The sequence below is a fragment of the Aptenodytes patagonicus genome, chromosome 1 (assembly GCF_965638725.1).
Source record: "Aptenodytes patagonicus chromosome 1, bAptPat1.pri.cur, whole genome shotgun sequence".
Lineage (NCBI taxonomy): Eukaryota > Metazoa > Chordata > Aves > Sphenisciformes > Spheniscidae > Aptenodytes > Aptenodytes patagonicus.
In genome coordinates this window covers 211,755,124-211,774,216 of record NC_134949.1, presented here as the reverse complement: position 1 = coordinate 211,774,216, position 19,093 = coordinate 211,755,124, and the positions used below count along the sequence as shown (strand labels likewise).

The 19,093-nt window shown below is 36.3% G+C and overlaps 1 protein-coding gene across 4 annotated transcripts in view; it reads left to right on the top strand.

Moving 5' to 3' along the window:
* The window catches only part of DYNC2H1 (dynein cytoplasmic 2 heavy chain 1), a 190,083-nt gene that overhangs the window by 80,207 nt on the left and 90,783 nt on the right, over positions 1 to 19,093 (top strand). For all 4 annotated transcript variants that reach the window (XM_076328219.1, XM_076328218.1, XM_076328216.1 and 1 more), the window contains 8 exons: positions 487 to 621; positions 1,393 to 1,536; positions 3,247 to 3,336; positions 7,200 to 7,265; positions 11,865 to 11,915; positions 14,623 to 14,700; positions 15,898 to 16,029; positions 17,944 to 18,016. In XM_076328219.1, the coding sequence (XP_076184334.1) occupies positions 487 to 621; positions 1,393 to 1,536; positions 3,247 to 3,336; positions 7,200 to 7,265; positions 11,865 to 11,915; positions 14,623 to 14,700; positions 15,898 to 16,029; positions 17,944 to 18,016 (769 nt within the window). The remainder of the gene's footprint in view (positions 1 to 486; positions 622 to 1,392; positions 1,537 to 3,246; positions 3,337 to 7,199; positions 7,266 to 11,864; positions 11,916 to 14,622; positions 14,701 to 15,897; positions 16,030 to 17,943; positions 18,017 to 19,093) is intronic.

Genomic DNA, 19,093 nt, shown 5'->3' with positions numbered 1-19,093 from the left:
CTGAAATTGTTGTAATTGCGAATATTCATCTCAGTTGGAAATGAGAACTGAATTGTATAGGGGATATTGGAATGTTTTTGAAGGAAAATGAATTTATGCATGACTGGGTGCAGTAAGTCATTACAAGTAGCCAATTTCAGGTTAAATTGGTAGTTAAGTAGAAGAAAAAATACCCTAATTTGTATTTACCATGGGGATATTAGTGCGTAAGACTCTGATCATAGAAATCATTCTCAAAAGCTTACTGACGACTTAAGTTTCAGAACCTGGCAATCTGGATTTTTGGAGTTCGCTCTTGGGTTTTATTTTCCATGCTTCTTTAAAATAGCATCTCAGTTTTTGGAATAACCACCTGCTTTCTAGTACTCTTGATGCATTCAATGATTCAGAAATACGTACAGGCCAGAAAGAAGGACAGCTTCCAAAATCGTTACTTTACAGGGTTTTTTTTTAATGTAACATAAATGACTTTTTTTTTTTTTACAGACACTTGCAACATCACAAGGCAATATACTAGAAAATAAGGATCTGATTGAATCTTTGAATCAGACTAAAGCAAGTAGTGCACTCATCCAAGAATCACTTACTGAATCTCACAGACTTCAGAGTTTCCTTGATAAGGTCGAAGAATATTCTATTCTTTTATTGCTGTTTTTTTCCTGCTAAAAATAGTCATCTTCTATATAGAGAGGTTATATACATCCACAGGAGTATAAGATCTGTAACATGCTAAATTAATTTTTTGGAGTAAAAGATATTTGGGATATGCAAGTACAGAAAGTATTTTCAGTAATTAAATTCCTTTGTTTTACACATGGTGAATAGCTACACAATTTAAAGTATGCCTGTTTGAATTAAAGGAATTTTCACCAAGGACTTATTGGCAAATAATGGGTTTTGACTTTGTTTTTGCAATCTGCTATTGCAAACAGTATGGCTCATATGGATGTTCTTACTTAATATATCCCTTGCTATTGCAAAAATTTAGATCACTGGTGATGCTATTCATCTGGCATGCTGTTTTTGTAACACACTACAGAGTTTTCCTCTGTGTTATTATTTGTTTAGTTTAAAATTTTCTATTGAATTTTGGGATGTGTTCTGTGGTGGGAAGAAGCCTCAGTGCCCTAGGGATTAATTTCCAAAATGTTCTTCATAATTTAAAGAATTTTTTGCTAAAAATGCTTTCTTCCAATTTTGAAATCTAAAGACAGTGTTGAAGTCTTGAGTGCATGTCCCTCAATTTGAAGAATTGGAAAGGATTCAGTTTTCTAAAGCAGTGGGAGTCATCCGAATGTTTTTTCAGTGGGATGAATAAATGTTTATGCAATAACCTGTAGATGGCAGTAATGTACTGGTTTTTTATATATGTATGGGGTTTTTTATCCACAGGAGAGGGACGCCTATCTCCCTTTAGCTGAGAGTGCTAGCAAGATGTACTTTATTATCTCTGACTTGTCCAAAATTAATAATATGTACCGGTTTAGTTTGGCGGCTTTCCTGCGGCTTTTCCAAAGGACTCTGCAAAGCGAGCAGGTATTTTCTCTTTTCCTGAAGCTGTGAATGCTGCAGGAGAATCAATCTGCTTTGATCCTTAGAATTTTTTAGTTGCTCTGGACATTTTTAGAAAATAATGTATAATAACTGATGATGCAATGTATAATAAGTTGTGATGCTGAACTGTTGTGCTTTAGATATTCAGAATACATGCACATGGAATTTTTAATGATCTTACATTACGTATAAATCGTAAAATTGCTGTGCCACCTGAAAACGAAGTAACTCTTATTTGTAATTTCAGGCTTGCTCTTTGTCTAAGGTGAATTAGGAAAAACGAGGTTAATTATAACTTTCCTGAAGGCTTTATTTAAATAAATTAGTGATCTAATCTGCAAATAACGCTAATTTTATCAACAAGGAGTAGAATAAAACCTATATTTCTACATGGTTCAGTTACCTGAAGGAAGATCAAAACTTTATCTACTTTTATACAGTTTGTAAGCATGAATGCAGCCTGTCTTGTTGAAAATGTAATTTTTAGTTTTCTGTATTCTAATGGCCAGTATATTCTTCTTACTGAAGCACAGAATTATGGATTTATCCGTTGTCACCTCACTCTTTAGATCTAAAAACCCACACTGGGTAACAATGCATTTTCTTTTTTTTTCAGCATCTCCAAAATTCATCTTTTTTCTTTGTTTCCACTTTAAAAAGGCATTCACCAGCCTTTCATCATGTCACTTTTGGATTCCCCTTTATTCTGGCATTTGTGCTTACAACTTTCCTTCAGCTCCAATCATTACCAGGAACACAGTTCTGACTATACAAAGTTGCCCTCTTTAATGTGCTTTACCTGTTACTTTTTTTCCACAACATAGGCTACTAATTTCTTGTTCTTACTTTCACACTCTTTCATAATTTCTTTGCTTCCTGCCTAATATGTTAACCTTTCTAAAGCTCAACTTCTGGTTTTGCCTTCTTTGCTTTCTTCCGTTTTTTCTTCTCCTCTATCCAGTTCTTCATTTGTCCCAAGCTATCTTTTAGACATGGGGAAGGTATTAGTCGAATCAGCTTGTGAATCCAAATTGCCCTCCTTTATAAACTCATCTCTTCAAATTCCTGCATGGTAGAAAGGAACTTGTTTCTGATAAATCTCATACTACCTGTTACCTCCCCCACGTTTTTGGGGTTTTTTCCCTCTTCTTCCTTATTTTATCCTATCTTTCTTTCAGTTTTCTCCTCCTGTTATAATTAGTCTCTTAGTCTGTAAGCTTTGAAGGACAGAGTATATTTACTGTTTTCTACAGTGCTTACCTCAGTTGGGCCAAATTTGGCTGGAAGTTTAGTAACTACACTTAACATCAACATACCTGTTTAATAACATTAAATACAGTAATTCAATACATAAGCAATTTTTTACCAAGTGAAAACTATGAGATGTCAAGGGTATTAATGTTAGAAGAAACTGTTATCTCATTCTCTATGTATTTAACATATATAATGTTGTATAATGTTCACAGTCAAAATATTCAAGGCTAAAATACTGATTTCTTAATGCTTCAGCATGAACTTCTCATTTTATCATCTACTCATTGATAGATGCAGCTGAGTTCAATAATATATTTTTAGAACTAGTCAGTGTCACATAGAGTCCAGATTATTTGTGTCATTCTGGTGAAATTTACAGGGTACATAAAAAGATTTTTACTTCCACATGAATTTTTGAAATCCAGACTTTCTTTTCAGGATTCAAGTAATACTGAGGAAAGAATCAAGTCACTTATTGGCTCATTGAAACATACAGTGTATGAATATGTTTGTCATTGTTTGTTTAAGGTAAGATTGTATTTTTTCCAGCTTTTATACAGTGCACTGGGTTTGAAAGTATTCTTTCAGCAGCCAACACTTGATCTACTTCAAATAAGCAGTATTGTGTCAGTACATATGTAATACATGCAAACAATTACACTTGCAATATTTAACATGCAAAATGAGGACTAAAAATTAGGATATGACAGAATAAAGATTGCTTATGCACATTCTCCACAGAGCAGTTTTCTAATGGACAAGACTATTCTCAGTCTAGTCCTATTTCTGCTTTACCTCTGGCCCCTCATCTCTGCCTCATTTTTGCTTCATAGCCAGTAGCAGGCTTCACAGGCTTCTGAGCACTCTTACCCTGTTCACTCTTATTTCTAGCATTTCTTAAGCATGAGTGTTTAACCTAGCAGTCGTGTTAAGGTTTTGTGTGATTATTTGTTTGTTTGTTTGTTTGTTTTTTAAAAAAAGGAAACAAAAAAAACATTGTAATATTCTCCTTTCTCTCTTTACTTCCGGCTCCAAATCTTTACCAACTAGCTTTTTTGTTTCTATCTGTTGCCCTGTTCCTTCATATAATGTTCTTAATGTATTTCTTGTTTGCCCTGTATTTGAATCAGGTGGCTTTTCTCTTCTTGCTTTCTTGGTGAACACCTAAGATAGATATGCCCTTCACTTTCAATTTTAAGTTTTACTTTCACATGGAACAGTCATAACAGGAGGTGTTTGTCTCACAGTACCAGGCTGAAGAATGCATAGTAGGTCTGCATAGATGATTTGAGCAGTAGTAGAAATCATGCAAGTCTGGAGTTTGATCACTGAGAATGGAGAGATCTTGGAAAATTTTACAACACTTCCCCCTTTCCCCCCAATCTAGCCACACTGTATTGAGGATGCAGAGGTGGCAGTTATTTCTAAGGATTTTGGTTTATCAAAGTCCAGGTGGATTCTTATGAAATAGTCTCATAAAAATTTAATGTCTGTGTTTGAAGTCATGAGTTTGTGAAGCCTTCCAATAAGTCATCACATATTTTGAATATTGGAAAGCAGCTATTTTTATATATCAGAAAAGATGAAAGATTTCAAAAGCAAGACACAGATAGGAGATTTCTAGTAGGAAAGATTTTCACTGTGAGTGGTCAGACTGGAGTTTAGAAAATACTGAAAGTGTAAGTGTTACCATGCAGCTTCAGACTAATGGTCCATCCAGCTTATAGTATCGTGTTCTGATAGTGGAGAGAACAAATAAGCTCCTCACACTATCAGCAATCCACTGCTAATTCTGCCTTTTATCCATGCAAATTTTTAAAGACTACTGTGGCACGGAGGCTTTACTAGTGTCTTCATAAAAGGTATAAAAAGCTGATACAAGTTAAAAAGTTTGACAGACATGTAGACGTGGCACTTAGGGACATGGTTTAGTGGGACTTGGCAGTGTTAGGTTTACGGTTGGACTCAATGATCTTAAAGGTCTTTTCCAACCTAAATGATTCTATGACAAGTTTATACCTTTTTAAGTGTGTTAGAATTAGGAAGGATGGTTTTGTTTGTCTGTGGTTAATATTTATGTTTGTGCGTACCTAGATTTCATCTATGCTAGTATGTGAAGTGGTGCCAAGAAATTTTCCTGACCACTGAAACCGGCCCATCTGTACTGTTAATTTGTCAAAATAGCTACTGTCATAGGCTTGGCCTGGGCCAGTTACCATTTTTCCAAACAATTCCCATTCAAATTCTGGATACTAAATCATCCAGGGACCATTCTAATAGGCAGTTTGGATTTGGATTTGCTTGCAGACCTTGTCTGAGAGGATGAAAGAGTTGAATGGTGTGGATTTCAGCCATTCCATGGCAGTTGTTCTGTGTCATATGATGTTCACGGACGTATTTTATTTATCAGTACAAACAGAACTTTAGTGCTTTGCACAGTTTGACCCTGATTCCTAGTTGGGGCCTGTTTGCCCTCCAGTACTACCTCTGTAACAAAACCAGTATTAAATACGTGCAAAAATAAAATACGATGTCCTTCATTTGCTTTAATTGTATCCTTGGGGATACTTTGTACTGTACGGTTTTGTAATTGAAAGAATTAATAAAACAGAACTATTTAAAATAGCAAACAACAACTTTATGTATCGGTATCCATAGAGATACAGATTATGCCAAGAGTTTGTTGTGGTTGCCATCATGCATTTCTGCAGTTACCCAAATCCAGTATAAAGCAGCTGTGACTCATACGAATTAAATTATATATAGCCTCCTAGTTGTTTCTAAGGTCGGTCATTCCAAGGGCAATTAAAACCAGTAAGGATCTCTAAACCACATATGTTCCTTTAATCAGTCAGCCATAATTCTGGAACCTAATCACCAGGTAAATTATTAAATAATAATCTCTATTATTTGAAATACAGACACAGATGCAGTTGAAGTTACTTTTATTGCACATGAGAAAACTTCCCAAAGATGATGAACATCTTGAACACCCTTACTCCATGTTTTTGTTCTATGTTCTTATATCTGTCTGTTTCTGAGCTGACGTGTCAGGCTTGTAAAAAGGCATCTGTATGAGAAAACATGAATAAGAAAAGAAAACAAAAGTAATTTGTCCCTCTTATGTAATTTTGGCCTCAAAAATATAAGACATAGAGATGAGAAAGCCAATATTAGTCAAACAGTTCATCTTATACCTTATAACATGTATATAATATTTCCTAGAGTATGCTTCCTCATATTTGGTCCTATCTCTTCTGAAAAGTCCCATGCAATTCATCTTTCAGTAGTATTCTTGGTAATTTAATATTCTTTAGAGCGGTAATTCTCTGAAGCTAAGGACAATCAGGCTGTCATTTTGAGGTACACATAAGGCATGTATGTGGGAAATGACACCATGGAAAATTCAAACAACGTTGTTTAGAAGTCAAGAATAGAATTGATTTCTACAGGAGTGCAGGTGTGTTGTGTTTATCAGCTGGTTGAGATGCCTGTGCTCTGCAGGCTTAACCCAATCCCATGCATCACTGTTTTTTCTTCTGTTCTTCCCTTTCACCTGTGCTTTATGCTTTTTAGTAATGTTTCACCTTCTTGAAAGGAAGAGGTACCAGCTTCCTTATGCTTACTTAAAATTCTAATGAAAGAAAATATGTGTATATCTTCTGTTGTCCGGTAAAATGCATCTTCCAGATTACAGCCAGACTTTGAAAATTGGAGGCCTCAATCTAGGTTTCTTAGTGCTCCTGATTTTCCGGAGTACCAACTTCCAGTTTTTCATGTTGACTTCATTACATAGTAATCTCTCCTTTCCAGCACAGCTTTGGTAAAACACATCTATGAATGTTTCTGTGTATGGACATAGGAATCTCAGTTTTAACAAGCCAATATTCTTTCCAAAAATATTGTCCTGAATGTTTGCATGGTTTATTCTGTGGCTCCGGTAAATCCTTATTCATGGTTTATTGCTCCAGTGCTCAGAGACTGATTGAAATTCAAGTGATGCAACAGACCTAGGAAAAAAGTCAGAAGGTTACAATTGTTTGGTTTTTTTTTAATCAAAATCCTGTTTTGAAAATTTGCTATAAGAAGATTTCAAGCATTTCCTATGCACAGTTTGAAAAATAATGGATTCTGTTTAGTATGTTTGCTTTATTACACGTACCTGTTTTTTCTTCTTCCCTTGAATTTAGATGTACTTAGGTACAAGTTTTGGGTTAGTGTTTGTCTCTAATTTGCAGAGGTATGTAGCAATTTTGAATTAAGATATGTGTCATTAAGTCACTGCTATGGAATTAGATGTGTTTTATTAATGAAATTTTGTTACTTATAAAAAAAGCAGAAAGGTGACTTTTGATGAACATATAAATACAGTTTTACTGCTTTTATTTCAGGCTGATCAGCTAATGTTTGCTCTACATTTTGTACGAGGAATGCACCCTGAACTTTTTCAAGAGAATGTAAGTGCTAGAGGAGAAAATCCCCAAGTGATTTACTTAAACTTAGTATGAAGAGTGAATGAGTAGATAAAAAGTTTTTTCAGGAAGTGTAGGACTTGGGATTTTAGGCTTATATGCTACTATTTTTCTATAGTTACTTTTGGATGTCAACATGTTTATTAGGTTCAAAGTGAAGATTACCATGAGAAAGGTAGGTAAATGGTTGCCTTTTAAATAGGGGTCTGAAAAAGATGTTTATGGAGAGTTTTTGCAGTTTTTTGCAGGCACTGTATCAGTGTTTCACGCCACCATGTGGCTAGACATTTATCCATCCTTCCAGTTAAATACACATTTCTTTATAAGTAAAGTGATGGATACACGTGTTTCACTGTGACCAAGGGTTGCTTGCACATCGTGCCTTGGTATTGAAATGCAGAAAAAGAATACAAGACCTAGGAAGAAACGAAGTAAAAGTCTGATTCTGCAATCTGCAGTTGAAGACACTTAAAGCAAAGAGTCTTCCTGGAAGGTGAAGTAATGAAGTTACCTTTTGTGCATTTCAGCCATTGATTCTTCAGTGTCTAAGAAATCACTGGAGCAGTGATCATTTATGTCCTCATTTGCAACAGTGTCTTCAAGAGTGCACTGTACAGAGAGTGTCCTTCTTGTATGTTGTTCTCTGGCCACATAAGTATTGGATTCTTTGCACCATATTGGTTTATCTTTGAGAGGAATGATGCTCTCATCCTGGAATGGTTTATGTTTTTGATAGCGCAGTGGGATGCAGTTGGTATAGGTTCACATCACATTTAATAAAAATGGCTCTCCATTCAGTTTTCAGGCAAGTGCTGCATTATTAGCATATTCACAAAATTTGAGAGCTGTCATGTGACATTTTTGACAGTGGTCTGAATTAGGCCTAATCTGAAAATGCCTAATTTATGGGGAATTTAACTATTGTTTAGAGGCTACCCTATTCCCAACAAAATTGCAGCAGAGCTTACGTACTGCTAACCCTTATTCTCTTTGGGTGTTAGATAATGCTTTTGCCCAACACGGAGGTTCATAGTGAATTTGCATGTTTCCGGTAAAATGGTACTTTTAGTGGTGATTGAATTGGTAACTAAAATTTAAACACCTGTTAAAATTCCTCTGAGCAGGTTATCCTAGACTTCCTGACTAGGAAACAGGAAAAAAACCAGACCTGTCAAAGAAGCAATTTGTTTCATCATAAATGAATTTTGTAAAATAGGTCAGATGGATTACCACTAAAATTGTTTACTTGTTACCATTCCCCTTACAGGCAGACTAGACTAGGTGGCTGAGATGTAGATGCCAAAGTTATAGTTGTCTATAGTGTAGTGAAATTAATCCTATAAAATGTGCCTGCAATAGAACAGTATGCACAATCAACTCAATACAATTGCTTAAACATGGCTGATTAGCGTGAGTCAATACACATTTAATTATCTAAAATACCTACATTGAATGGAGAGACAAAGCTATGGCTTTCTGTACTAGAAGCTGGAGACCAGAGGGAGTATGAAATGATACTAGATGTCAATTCACTAGAGGAGAGTCCATTATAGGGTAAAAGGTAAAAATCAGATAATACGTTTGAAGGAAGTAATGGAACTTGATTATATGAAGGATGTGGGTTTAAAGTACAAGGTTTAAGAAAGGTTGGTTGAAACTTTTTGATGTTATGAATGCAATGTAGTTTTATTGCAGACATATGGATTGACGAAGTGAAATCCCACAGTCTTTCAGCAGTGAAGCTGCCTGATAAAAATAACTCAAATTAATCTTCTTGGTAGAGGCATACCCTGGCTACTCTTCATTAGTAGAACTTCCCTAATACATCTTTATTATTTCTTTTCAGCTTCTGAAAATATCTTGCTTTATCTTTCTAGTCCTTGAGTTTATAAAGTCATGAAGGCAGCAACTTGCAAATAGTTTTCTGACTAAATTAAAGCCTAGCCTCCTAGGCTTCTTAAGAATTTGTAAGTACTGCTTTGTGTTGGTTGCTATTTTTTTAGCGTGCATTTCCATCAGCTATTAAAGCTCTTAACCAGCTTAATCTAGGTTACATATAATGCACATTCCTGCATTATCTGAGTACTCAAGCATTAAAACAGGCAAATAATATCAATAATTCTCTTACTTCTCTGAAAGGTAGAAGTTATTTTAATTAAATTGTTAAGAAAAAAGTGCTTGTGCAAAATATTTATTGAGGAAAATGAAGCTGAAGTGGTTATTCTTTTGAAGTTATTTCTTTTAAAGCTTTTAATGTGATGAGGCTAGAATTAGCTTATTATGCTGCTAGAGAATTTAGTATTCTAAGTTCCTATCCCAAAAGAGATCAACCTTCTGCACTTATGAATTTTTTGCATAGTGATGAGAAATTTTATAGTACAACTTCAACGTTATATTATAGAATGCCTTGGCTTCTAGTAGAGACATTCTCTTTCTGAATCAATATATATAGATTTTTCAGAGGTAGTTTTACAAGTCTTTACATATTACATTTCTGCTTTTCTTCATAAAACTGTTACACGATTTCTGGTTTTAAAACTAGGGAGACTTCATGTATTTTTCTGTGCACGAGCATTTTCTTTGTAATTGGGAGAGGATCATCGGTTTGTAATTGAAAGAGAGTTGTTCAAGACAATTAGATTGAGGGATGCAAAAAGCTATGCTCTGGTTTGTATCAGAGTAGTACTAGTTGATTTACTTTTTCATTTGGAATTTTACTATTGTCTTTAACAAAAAATAAAATTTTCCTTATCATAGAGTTATAGATACTGCTTATGTAAAATTTCAAAACTCTGAAGGTTTTTTAGTATATTTCTTACCACCTCCAAATATAGGATTATGTCATTTCTAGTATGTTCTTAAATACTTATCTAATCTGTCTTAAAATGATTAAAAGCTGTCTTCCTGAATACAAATACCAAGTCTAAAAGATTTAATCATACAGAAATTCAACTTACATTTCCCCTTTGTTAATGCAACCAAAGTATTCATAATATAAATCTATTATACTAAGTATTCCTCTTGTTCTAATAACTGCATCTTTTGGATACTATAACATGAAACAATATTGAAACATGGATTCTGTAGTTATCTGTTCTATGTGGGCTGCTGATACCCCATCAGGCAGTATGTGTGTCTTTACCGGCCAAGTGTGTTACTTCTTGTGGTAACATGTGGTCTGCCTGGACTTCAGTAAAGCCTTTGACACTGTCTCCCACAGCCTTCTCCTAGAGAAGCTGGCGGCTCATGGCTTAGACAGGTGTACTCTGCGCTGGGTCAAAAACTGGGTGGACGGCCGGGCCCAGAGAGTTGTGGTGAATGGAGTTCAATCCAGTTGGCGCCAGTCACGAGCGGTGTTCCCCAGGGCTCAGTACTGGGGTCGGTCTTGTTCAGTATCTTTATCAATGATCTGAATGAGGGGATCAAGTGCACCCTCAACAAGTTTGCAGACGACACCAAGTTGGGCAGGAGTGTTGATCTGCTTGAGGGTAGGCAGGCTCTGCAGAGGGACCTGGACAGGCTGGATCGATGGGCCCAGGCCAATTGTATGAGGTTCAACAAGGCCAAGTGCCAGGTCCTGCACTTCAGCCACAACAACCCCATGCAGTGCTACAGGCTTGGGGAAAAGGACCTGTGGGAAAAGGACCTGGGGGTGCTGGTCGACAGCCGGCTGAACATGAGCCGGCAGCGTGCCCAGGTGGCCAAGAAGGCCAATGGCATCCTGGCCTGTATCAGAAATAGTGTGGCCAGCAGGAGTAGGGAAGTGATTGTGCCCCTGTACTCGGCAGTGGTGAGGCCGCACCTCAACTACTGTGTTCAGTTTTGGGCCCCTCACTACAAGGAGGACGTTGAGGTGCTGGATCGTGTCCAGAGAAGGGCAGCGAAGCTGGTGAGGGGTCTGGAGAACAAGTCTTATGAGGAGCGGCTGAGGGAACTGGGGTTGTTTAGCCTGGAGAAAAGGCGGCTGAGGGGAGACCTCATCGCTCTCTACAGCTACCTGAAAGGAGGTTGTAGCGAGGTGGGTGTCGGTCTCTTCTCCCAAGGAACTAGCAATAGGACGAGAGGAAATGGCCTCAAGTTGTGCCAGGGGAGGTTTAGATTGGACGTGAGGAAAAATTTCTTTACTGAAAGAGTGGTTAAACCTTGGACCAGGCTGCCCAGGGAAGTGGTGGAGTCCCCATCCCTGGAGGTATTTAAAAGACGTGTAGATGAGGCGCTTAGGGACATGGTTTAGTGGGCATGGTGGTGTTGGGTTGCTGGTTGGACTCGATGATCTTAGAGGTCTTTTCCAACCTTAATGTTTCTATGATTCTATGATTCTTGCTAGTCTATGGTTAGGTAATCTGGGTGGGAGCTGTGGGTGCTGAGAAAGGATAGGGCTTGTAAAGCACTGCAGTCACTTAGCTTGGATTCTGCAAAAGGAATTACATACTGGTAGTATTACTTGGAGTTTTAAAAATGTCTTATAACTTTCAGAATCTAGGCTTTGTTTATTTTCCTGTTTTGTCTACGTGCTACTACACATAAATCTTTACTCTTAAAGATGTCTTGTGACTTACTGAGTTTTTTATTTATTACCCCTAGGAATGGGAGACTTTTACAGGTGTGATCATTGGAGATACCGTAAGAAAATCAGTAAGCTATATTTATTTATGTATTTTGAAATAAGGAACATTTACTTAAATCCTGAAAAGTTAAGGTTGTATTCTTACTATATTGTTTGATTAATTGTATTCATACATGAAAGGAACAGATAACTTCTCACATAGAAATATAAATATTTTAAAACCTTTTGAACGTGGCAACTTATTTTCTAATTTCATAACTTTTTGCCTTTTGATGCCTTTTTTTTTTTTTCTTTCTGTTACCAGGATTACACTTTGTTTTTTCAGTGGTATATTTGAGAAGGTTTTAAGCACACTTCTGTAACTAAAATCAGTGTTTCTGAATCCCTCTTTCTCCCAGTATCATATATGAGTGGTACTTTTTGTATGGATTGAGGGGATTGTCCACACACTTTGCTAATTTTGCATGCTTTTTTCCTCAGCCTCAGAGTTCTGCATCTGGAGATGTATTTATATATTTTACTAGGTGACAGAACTAGCTTAAGAAGCTTCTGTTCCATGTCTGACCAATCATATTGTAGTTTACTATGTGTCCCTCAATTCTATTGAACCTGTATACTTTCAAAATAACCTTCCAGTAGAAAATGGTAGAGAAAAAAGTTAAGCTTTCCATAGTCTTATCTATTATAGCCCTTCTCAAATATTTTGACAAAAGTTTTGAAAGGTGTTTTTTAGGAAACATGAGCCCAGTCAGGAATCATGAGCTCAGTCTTTGCCTTTTCTGTTGCTAATCTCTTCTTTCATTCAGGGTCAGTGTCGTGGTTTAACCTCAGTCGGCAACTAAGTACCACACAGCTGCTCGCTCACTTGCCCTACAATGGGATGGGGGAGAGAGTCGGAAGGGTAAAAGGGAGAAAACTCGTGGGTTGAGATCAAGACAGTTTAATAGGTAAAGCAAAAGCCGCACATGCAAGCAAAGCAAAACAAGGAATTCATTCCCTACTTCCCATCGGCAGGCAGGTGTTCAGCCACCTCCAGGAAAGCAGGGCTCCATCACGCCTAACGGTTACTTGGGAAGACAAACGCCATCATTCCGAACGTCCCCCCCTTCCTTCTTCTTCCCCCAGTTTATATGCTGAGTACGACGTCCCATGGACTATGGAATATCCCTTTGGTCAGTTGGGGTCAGCTGTCCTGGCTGTGCCCCCCTCCTAGCCCCCGCCCCGTGCACCTGCAGCCTTCTCAGTCGGTAGAGCACGAGAAGCTGAAAAAGTCCTTGACTAGTGTAAGCACTACTTAGCAACAACTAAAACATCGGTGTGGTATCAACATTGTTCTCACCCTAAATCCAAAACACAGCATTGTACCAGCTACTAGAAAGGAAATTAACTCTATCCCTGCCGAAACCAGGACAGTCAGGCTAGCTCATTTCCATCAGGCTTAGCTGCAGTTTTCATCATTCCCAATTACTTTTAACCTTTAGCCTTGTTTAGATATCTGTCAGGGTATCTCATACATCCAGTAGTAGAAGACAATGACCAGTGTGAGTACCTCGTTTTTAGAATATCCATGACACCAACCGTGTTCACCTGCATGCTGGCAGAAGTGGCAAGTCACTTAAAATATAACGTATTACTCAGATTTTCTTACTTAGGCAGCTGGTTGCTAAAAAGGTCCTTAAATTCTCAGTTTCTTTACCCCTTTGATGACTCTACATGTTTTGCATTTCTGTTTGAACATAGAAGTCCCTCTTCATCTCTATGGAGTCTTTATGATTCAATTAGATGTCAGTGAACTTGATGAAAGTCAAGTATTTTCTTGTACTAGGTCATTTTCAAGCTATGTGAGATCTGATTGTATAATGGATTTTTACACTATTCCTACCTCTACCCCACCTAACACACAACCCATAGATTTTGGAGAGATTGTGGACACACATGGTTTAACCCCAATTCTAACGGGAATATATATTGCAGGCCCCTTTCAAGTTTATTCCTAGAATTGCTTCTGAGTTTCCTACTTTTGTTTGTTCTCTGACTTCATAACTTGTGGCTGAGCTATCCTTTTGCAATAAAGCTTTCCTTTTTTCTGCTGAACATTTAAGATTACTCTTAAAGTTGCTCAATGGTTGAGAGGTACATTTCCATACAGAGGCTGTCAGACTGGTTAATGGGTACTGTAAGATTTTTTATAAAAAATGATATGGTGAATACAGAGATTCCACTGGAGCTTAAGGTATGTTGTTCATCCTTAGAATTTCCTCCATCCCCAACATCTAAGGAGCAGAAACATAGAGCTGTGGCCAAACTTTACCAGTGCAGAGATGTCCAGAAGTGATGTTTTGCCTAGTGAATTACACCAGAATTACCCTTTGTGTGAAGAACCATCCTCTTCATGACTGTGAATATGTGCAATGGAATTATTTTTTGAAGTCAGTTGCTCAGAGTGCATATGCAGATAGCAAATCATTTGGGTCACTTGTTTTTAATGGAAAAGAAAACTACTTAGAGTTGAGCGTGTCATACAGATACTCTAAATGATAATATATTTTCAGGCTCAAGTAGTTAAGCAAACGTTAATGTGAACAGTATATCTCAAATTACTGGTAGATTTGTTTTGTTATGCCATTTATGAACTTAGCAAAAGACCACAGAAAGATTCCTGTTATGAATGCTATTTTTATTAAAAACATAGGTTTCACAATCTTATTACTGAATATAGTGTTTCACAAAAATTTGTGTAACTTATGTATGTAACATGTAATTTCCTTCAATAAGGATTCACAAAGAAGTGTTCGTGACCAGATTCCTTCTTGGATAGAACAGGACCGAGCCTGGGCAGTAGCATCTTTGAAGGTATACATCATGTGGTGGGTTGAATTTAGCTTAAAAAACCTTTGGTTTTAGCAAATAGTAATTTGGACTTGAATACTCAAATATGTATTTGTCAGATGAAAATATTTTGTTATTTTTAAACTGTTTATTATATCTTCCAGAAACCATGGCTGAATATATACCTATTTGAAAAAAAGCCCTATATTTTTTAAATTTAATCTCATTTTTCTGAACCTGTTAATGTACATCTCTACCCCATTTAACAATGAATTTCAATGCATGTGAATGAACCTATCATCTTACTTAGATTAGAAAATATTGTAAGCCTACCCAAGGTACTACAATTTCTATAGACAGAAAAATATACAGAGGAAAAATTGCAAAGAATATTTAAGTTGCAGGTTTCTCTTATGTAATGACTTTCACAAACCACTTTGTACTGTATTAAAAAACATAAACTGTTAATTGGGAAACTAGTTTTCTACTTACCAGATTTCCATGCACACCTTTAAAGGTGTTTCAGAGTTTGTTATTGCTCAGATCAAGTAATTTCAAACTAAAACAAAAAACACTTTCTTGCTTTGATTCATCCCACAACAATCAATGTTGAAGTCCTCTGATCCTGAAGGGAACTAAATGAAAATACTAGTCCTTGAAATTCTGTCTTAGGCTCTTCTCCTCCTGCATGTAGCTCAGCAGCAAGAAGGAAAATCTTGACCGGTCTTTGGCAAGGACTTTTGCTGCTAAATCCGGAGTTCATTATTTTTCATTTCTCTTCACCAGGGATCAGGAACAATTGCAATAATGGTGTGGCAAGCATGATTGTTAGGGGTTTAAAAAAACAAACCAACAAACAAACAGAAAGTGAGTAACTAGGTGAATCAGTAGCATGTACTGATAGAAAAAGAACCTGGTTATGATTAAAAGAAAGGACTACAATTGGGTAGAGCCCAAAGTTTAAAAACAAAGAACCTAGAAGTTTAAAAACAAAAGTATCGAGCAAATACAGACTTAGCATTTCCAGGGAATAGGTAAACAAATGGTTGATTTTAAAACCTACCCTTTTGTTCTTTAACTCTGAGCATAAAAATGAATTATGTGATATGCACAAGTATTTAGAGGTTTAGGGTCATAGTGGTATCTGTAAATTAATTAAAATATACAGTGTCCAAATGGCTATTCTTCTTTATTGTTAAATATGCATGATTTGTTTTGTAGATTTCTCTTCCAGGTCTCTATCAGACACTTTGCTTTGAAGATGAAGGTCTGTGGCACACTTTTTCTCAGAGCTCTGTGTGTGAACAAGATTTTCCATCTACTGTAGTAAAAAGAATTTCCTTATTTCAGCAGGTAATCTTTCCATATTAAATTATTTAAAAATAATTGTGAGTTCAGCATTGAAAGTTTTACATCTTGGAAATTTAGGCTTCAGGCTTGGCTGAATTATAAGCAGTGACATTATCTACATTGTCTTACAGCTTAACTAGTTTATTTAGTCTAAGGATTTTTTTTTTCTATAATACATATTTAGTTCTCTCTTATCTGAGTCTTTTTTATGTTGGCGTATTGGCTGCAACTGAGCATAACCGGTAAGGTAATAAGCTCTTTATTAATATTCACAGAATTAATTTTATGAATAGGTATTAAAAGTCTTTCATTGTTGCTTTGTTATTGCAGAATTTGTCAGTTTGTTGAGCATCATTAATTTAGTTCATCGTTACATGTGCAAACTCGCACATCTGACTGAAAAGCACAAAACACAGTAGCAGCCACTGCTTTTTGGAATAGTAGTCATGAAATACTACTCTTCCTGAAAGCTTGGTGATTAAAGAGCTCACCAAGAATGTTGGAGAGGCAGGTTCCTTCCTCCACCCAGGGATCCTTCTCCTCTGGAAGAGAAAAATGTCATCCCTCTTGTGTTTATGGAAGAAAGGGTGTCATTACTTACTTTCAAATGATGCTGTGATTTTTCATTTGAAGTCACTTCATATAAAATGAAGGCCCACCCAAAGAAGGGATGAGGTATAAGACAATGTAGTTTCATGCTGGTTGGCTCTTAGGGGTTTTCTATTTGGAGCTTTTCTGGAGGAGGAGAATTTCTAAAATAGCATGTACAGAATTTCGGAACAAACCATTTTGCAGAGGAATTTGTCTGAGTCATGTTTGATTTGATGAAATGCAGAAAAGCAGTTCTTATGTGTGCAATGTATTGTCATAAAAATTCTGCATTTATAGGAAAATAAATCTGGAATGATCAGCATATTATGTATCTAGTTCCTTGCATAGAAAGTATTAAGAATGTTTCTGTTGACAAAATATATGGAAACTACCTGGTTAGATTTATATGCCACTCATAAGTTAGTTTCTTTCAAACTGTATGTTAAACTTAAAAATAGTGCAGTAACACTTAGTGTTAATCTCAAGCTTAAAAAGTAGTACTTTCTTAAAAATTTAATGAAGTTAAATTTTTCCTCCAAAACTAACAACAGATATTCCAGACTTGGAAACTGGAATGTGATGGTAGGTTCAGCATTGTGGCTTACAGGTCTGCAAGTAAGGGGGTGGAAGAAGGGGTGGTGATTTTAATAAATCATTTCTACTGAAGTTGCATTAGTTGCCTGCACTGAACATTTGCAGGAAGTTAACTGAAAGAGAGGTAGCTGGTGGGGAAACTGCTATTTTAATTTGTATCTGAATTGATTAGCTGTTCATGTTCTGTAGTCTTTTGAAGAATAGTAAAAACATCTGCCTAACTAGGAGGTCTGAAAGAATGTCTCAGAAAAAAAAGTTAGATGTAAAACTCTAAAGGTGTGCTTAAACAAAGGAAATTATTTCAAAACTGATTATTCTACTGTATTACTGCACTGAAATCAGAAACATTAGTATTCCAGTTAGGAAGTTACTGCCTAAATACATGTATAGAATTTAGATTACCAGTATAAAGCTATGTTAGCTTTCTGTCGTTCTAGCTACCCACATAGCTACCTTTTTTCTAAAACATTGTAGAAAAAGTTCCAGCTTAAAAATAGACATTAGACGTAGATCTATCTTCTGATTCTATTAATAGGACAAGCTACTTACAAAAGAACAATTACATTAGATTATCTTGGAAAGGAATGATCAGATAGCTCTATATATTCAGAGAATATAACTTTTTCTAAAGAGAAGTTTAAAGAATTCAGCCTTCTTAGAAGAGTCTTGCTTTTTAAATTGTCACAATATACTTTTATAAACTCATCTCACCTGAATATATTTTATTTTAAGGTACTTGTGGTCCAGGCTGTCAGACCAGACAGGCTACAGAGTGCCATGGCTCTTTTTGCATCTAAAACCCTAGGTAAGTTAATTTTTCACCAAAATGTTTCCACACAACAATTAAATATTATTTTTTGTCCTAAGTTTCTCTTTTATTTTATAGTTCTTATGGAATCCCTAAGTTTTAGGATTTGAAAATGGATTTGCTGATTTTGTTCTTGTAAAGTATTGTTAAAAAGCCTTTTTAAAATGGTTTGGTTTATGCTGCATAGTGATTTAAAATATAACAAAAGATCTGTCAGATTCTTTGAATGAATTCTTGAACACTGGAGTAATTAAGAAAGGAGGATAGCTGGTTTTCTGTTAGTTTTACATTGCAGCATTTTCCTTAAGACACAAATTTCCCAAAAAGATTGTTTCATTTAATGTGTAGTTTAACACTGTAGTTTTAAAAGTCACCCAGTGCATTACATAGGGCCAAGGCAGAATTTGTTGTTTTTAATGTGGTACAGTGTCCCACATTAGTGGGATTAACAGAAGGGAAAGGATCTAGATTGTAAAGACCTGAAATGTAGGTGGCAAAAGTTGTTTTTAATGTGGTAGAAAATGAACCTGGAAAATTGACTCATAGGCTGCCGAGGTAATGTGGCTGGACTTACATTTCCAGTACTTGTGCAGATTTGCAGTTTGAATGATCTTGAGATGGGCAATTTTGCATGATAATGCAATAGATGAGTTACATATAAAAAACAATGGCTCTGGTAATTTTAAGTTCTTGAAATACGTTTCATTTTTTATTAGTATAAGATTAGGTATGAGTTTAGGTCTCTGATTCTTACATTTCTAATGGCATTTGTGTGAGAGTTTATCTGACTCCCTCTTTATGCTCTGTCTGTGGGCATTATTTATTGGTCAAAATTCATTCCATGTCTGCCACCAAGGCCAGTATTTTCAGGAGTAAGGTTAGCCTGCTCTGTCAAACATTGTTAGTAGATAGAGAGGGTGCTTTCATCATGGTGAGTGTACAGGTCCCACGCTGACAATGTCCCTGCCTGTTGGAATCAGATGACAAGTGCAATCTGCAGTATGTGCGTCTCAAAGCCCCGCAGAGACCTGAATTCAGAGTAACTTTATTCACCCACTTACTGTCTTCCAAACC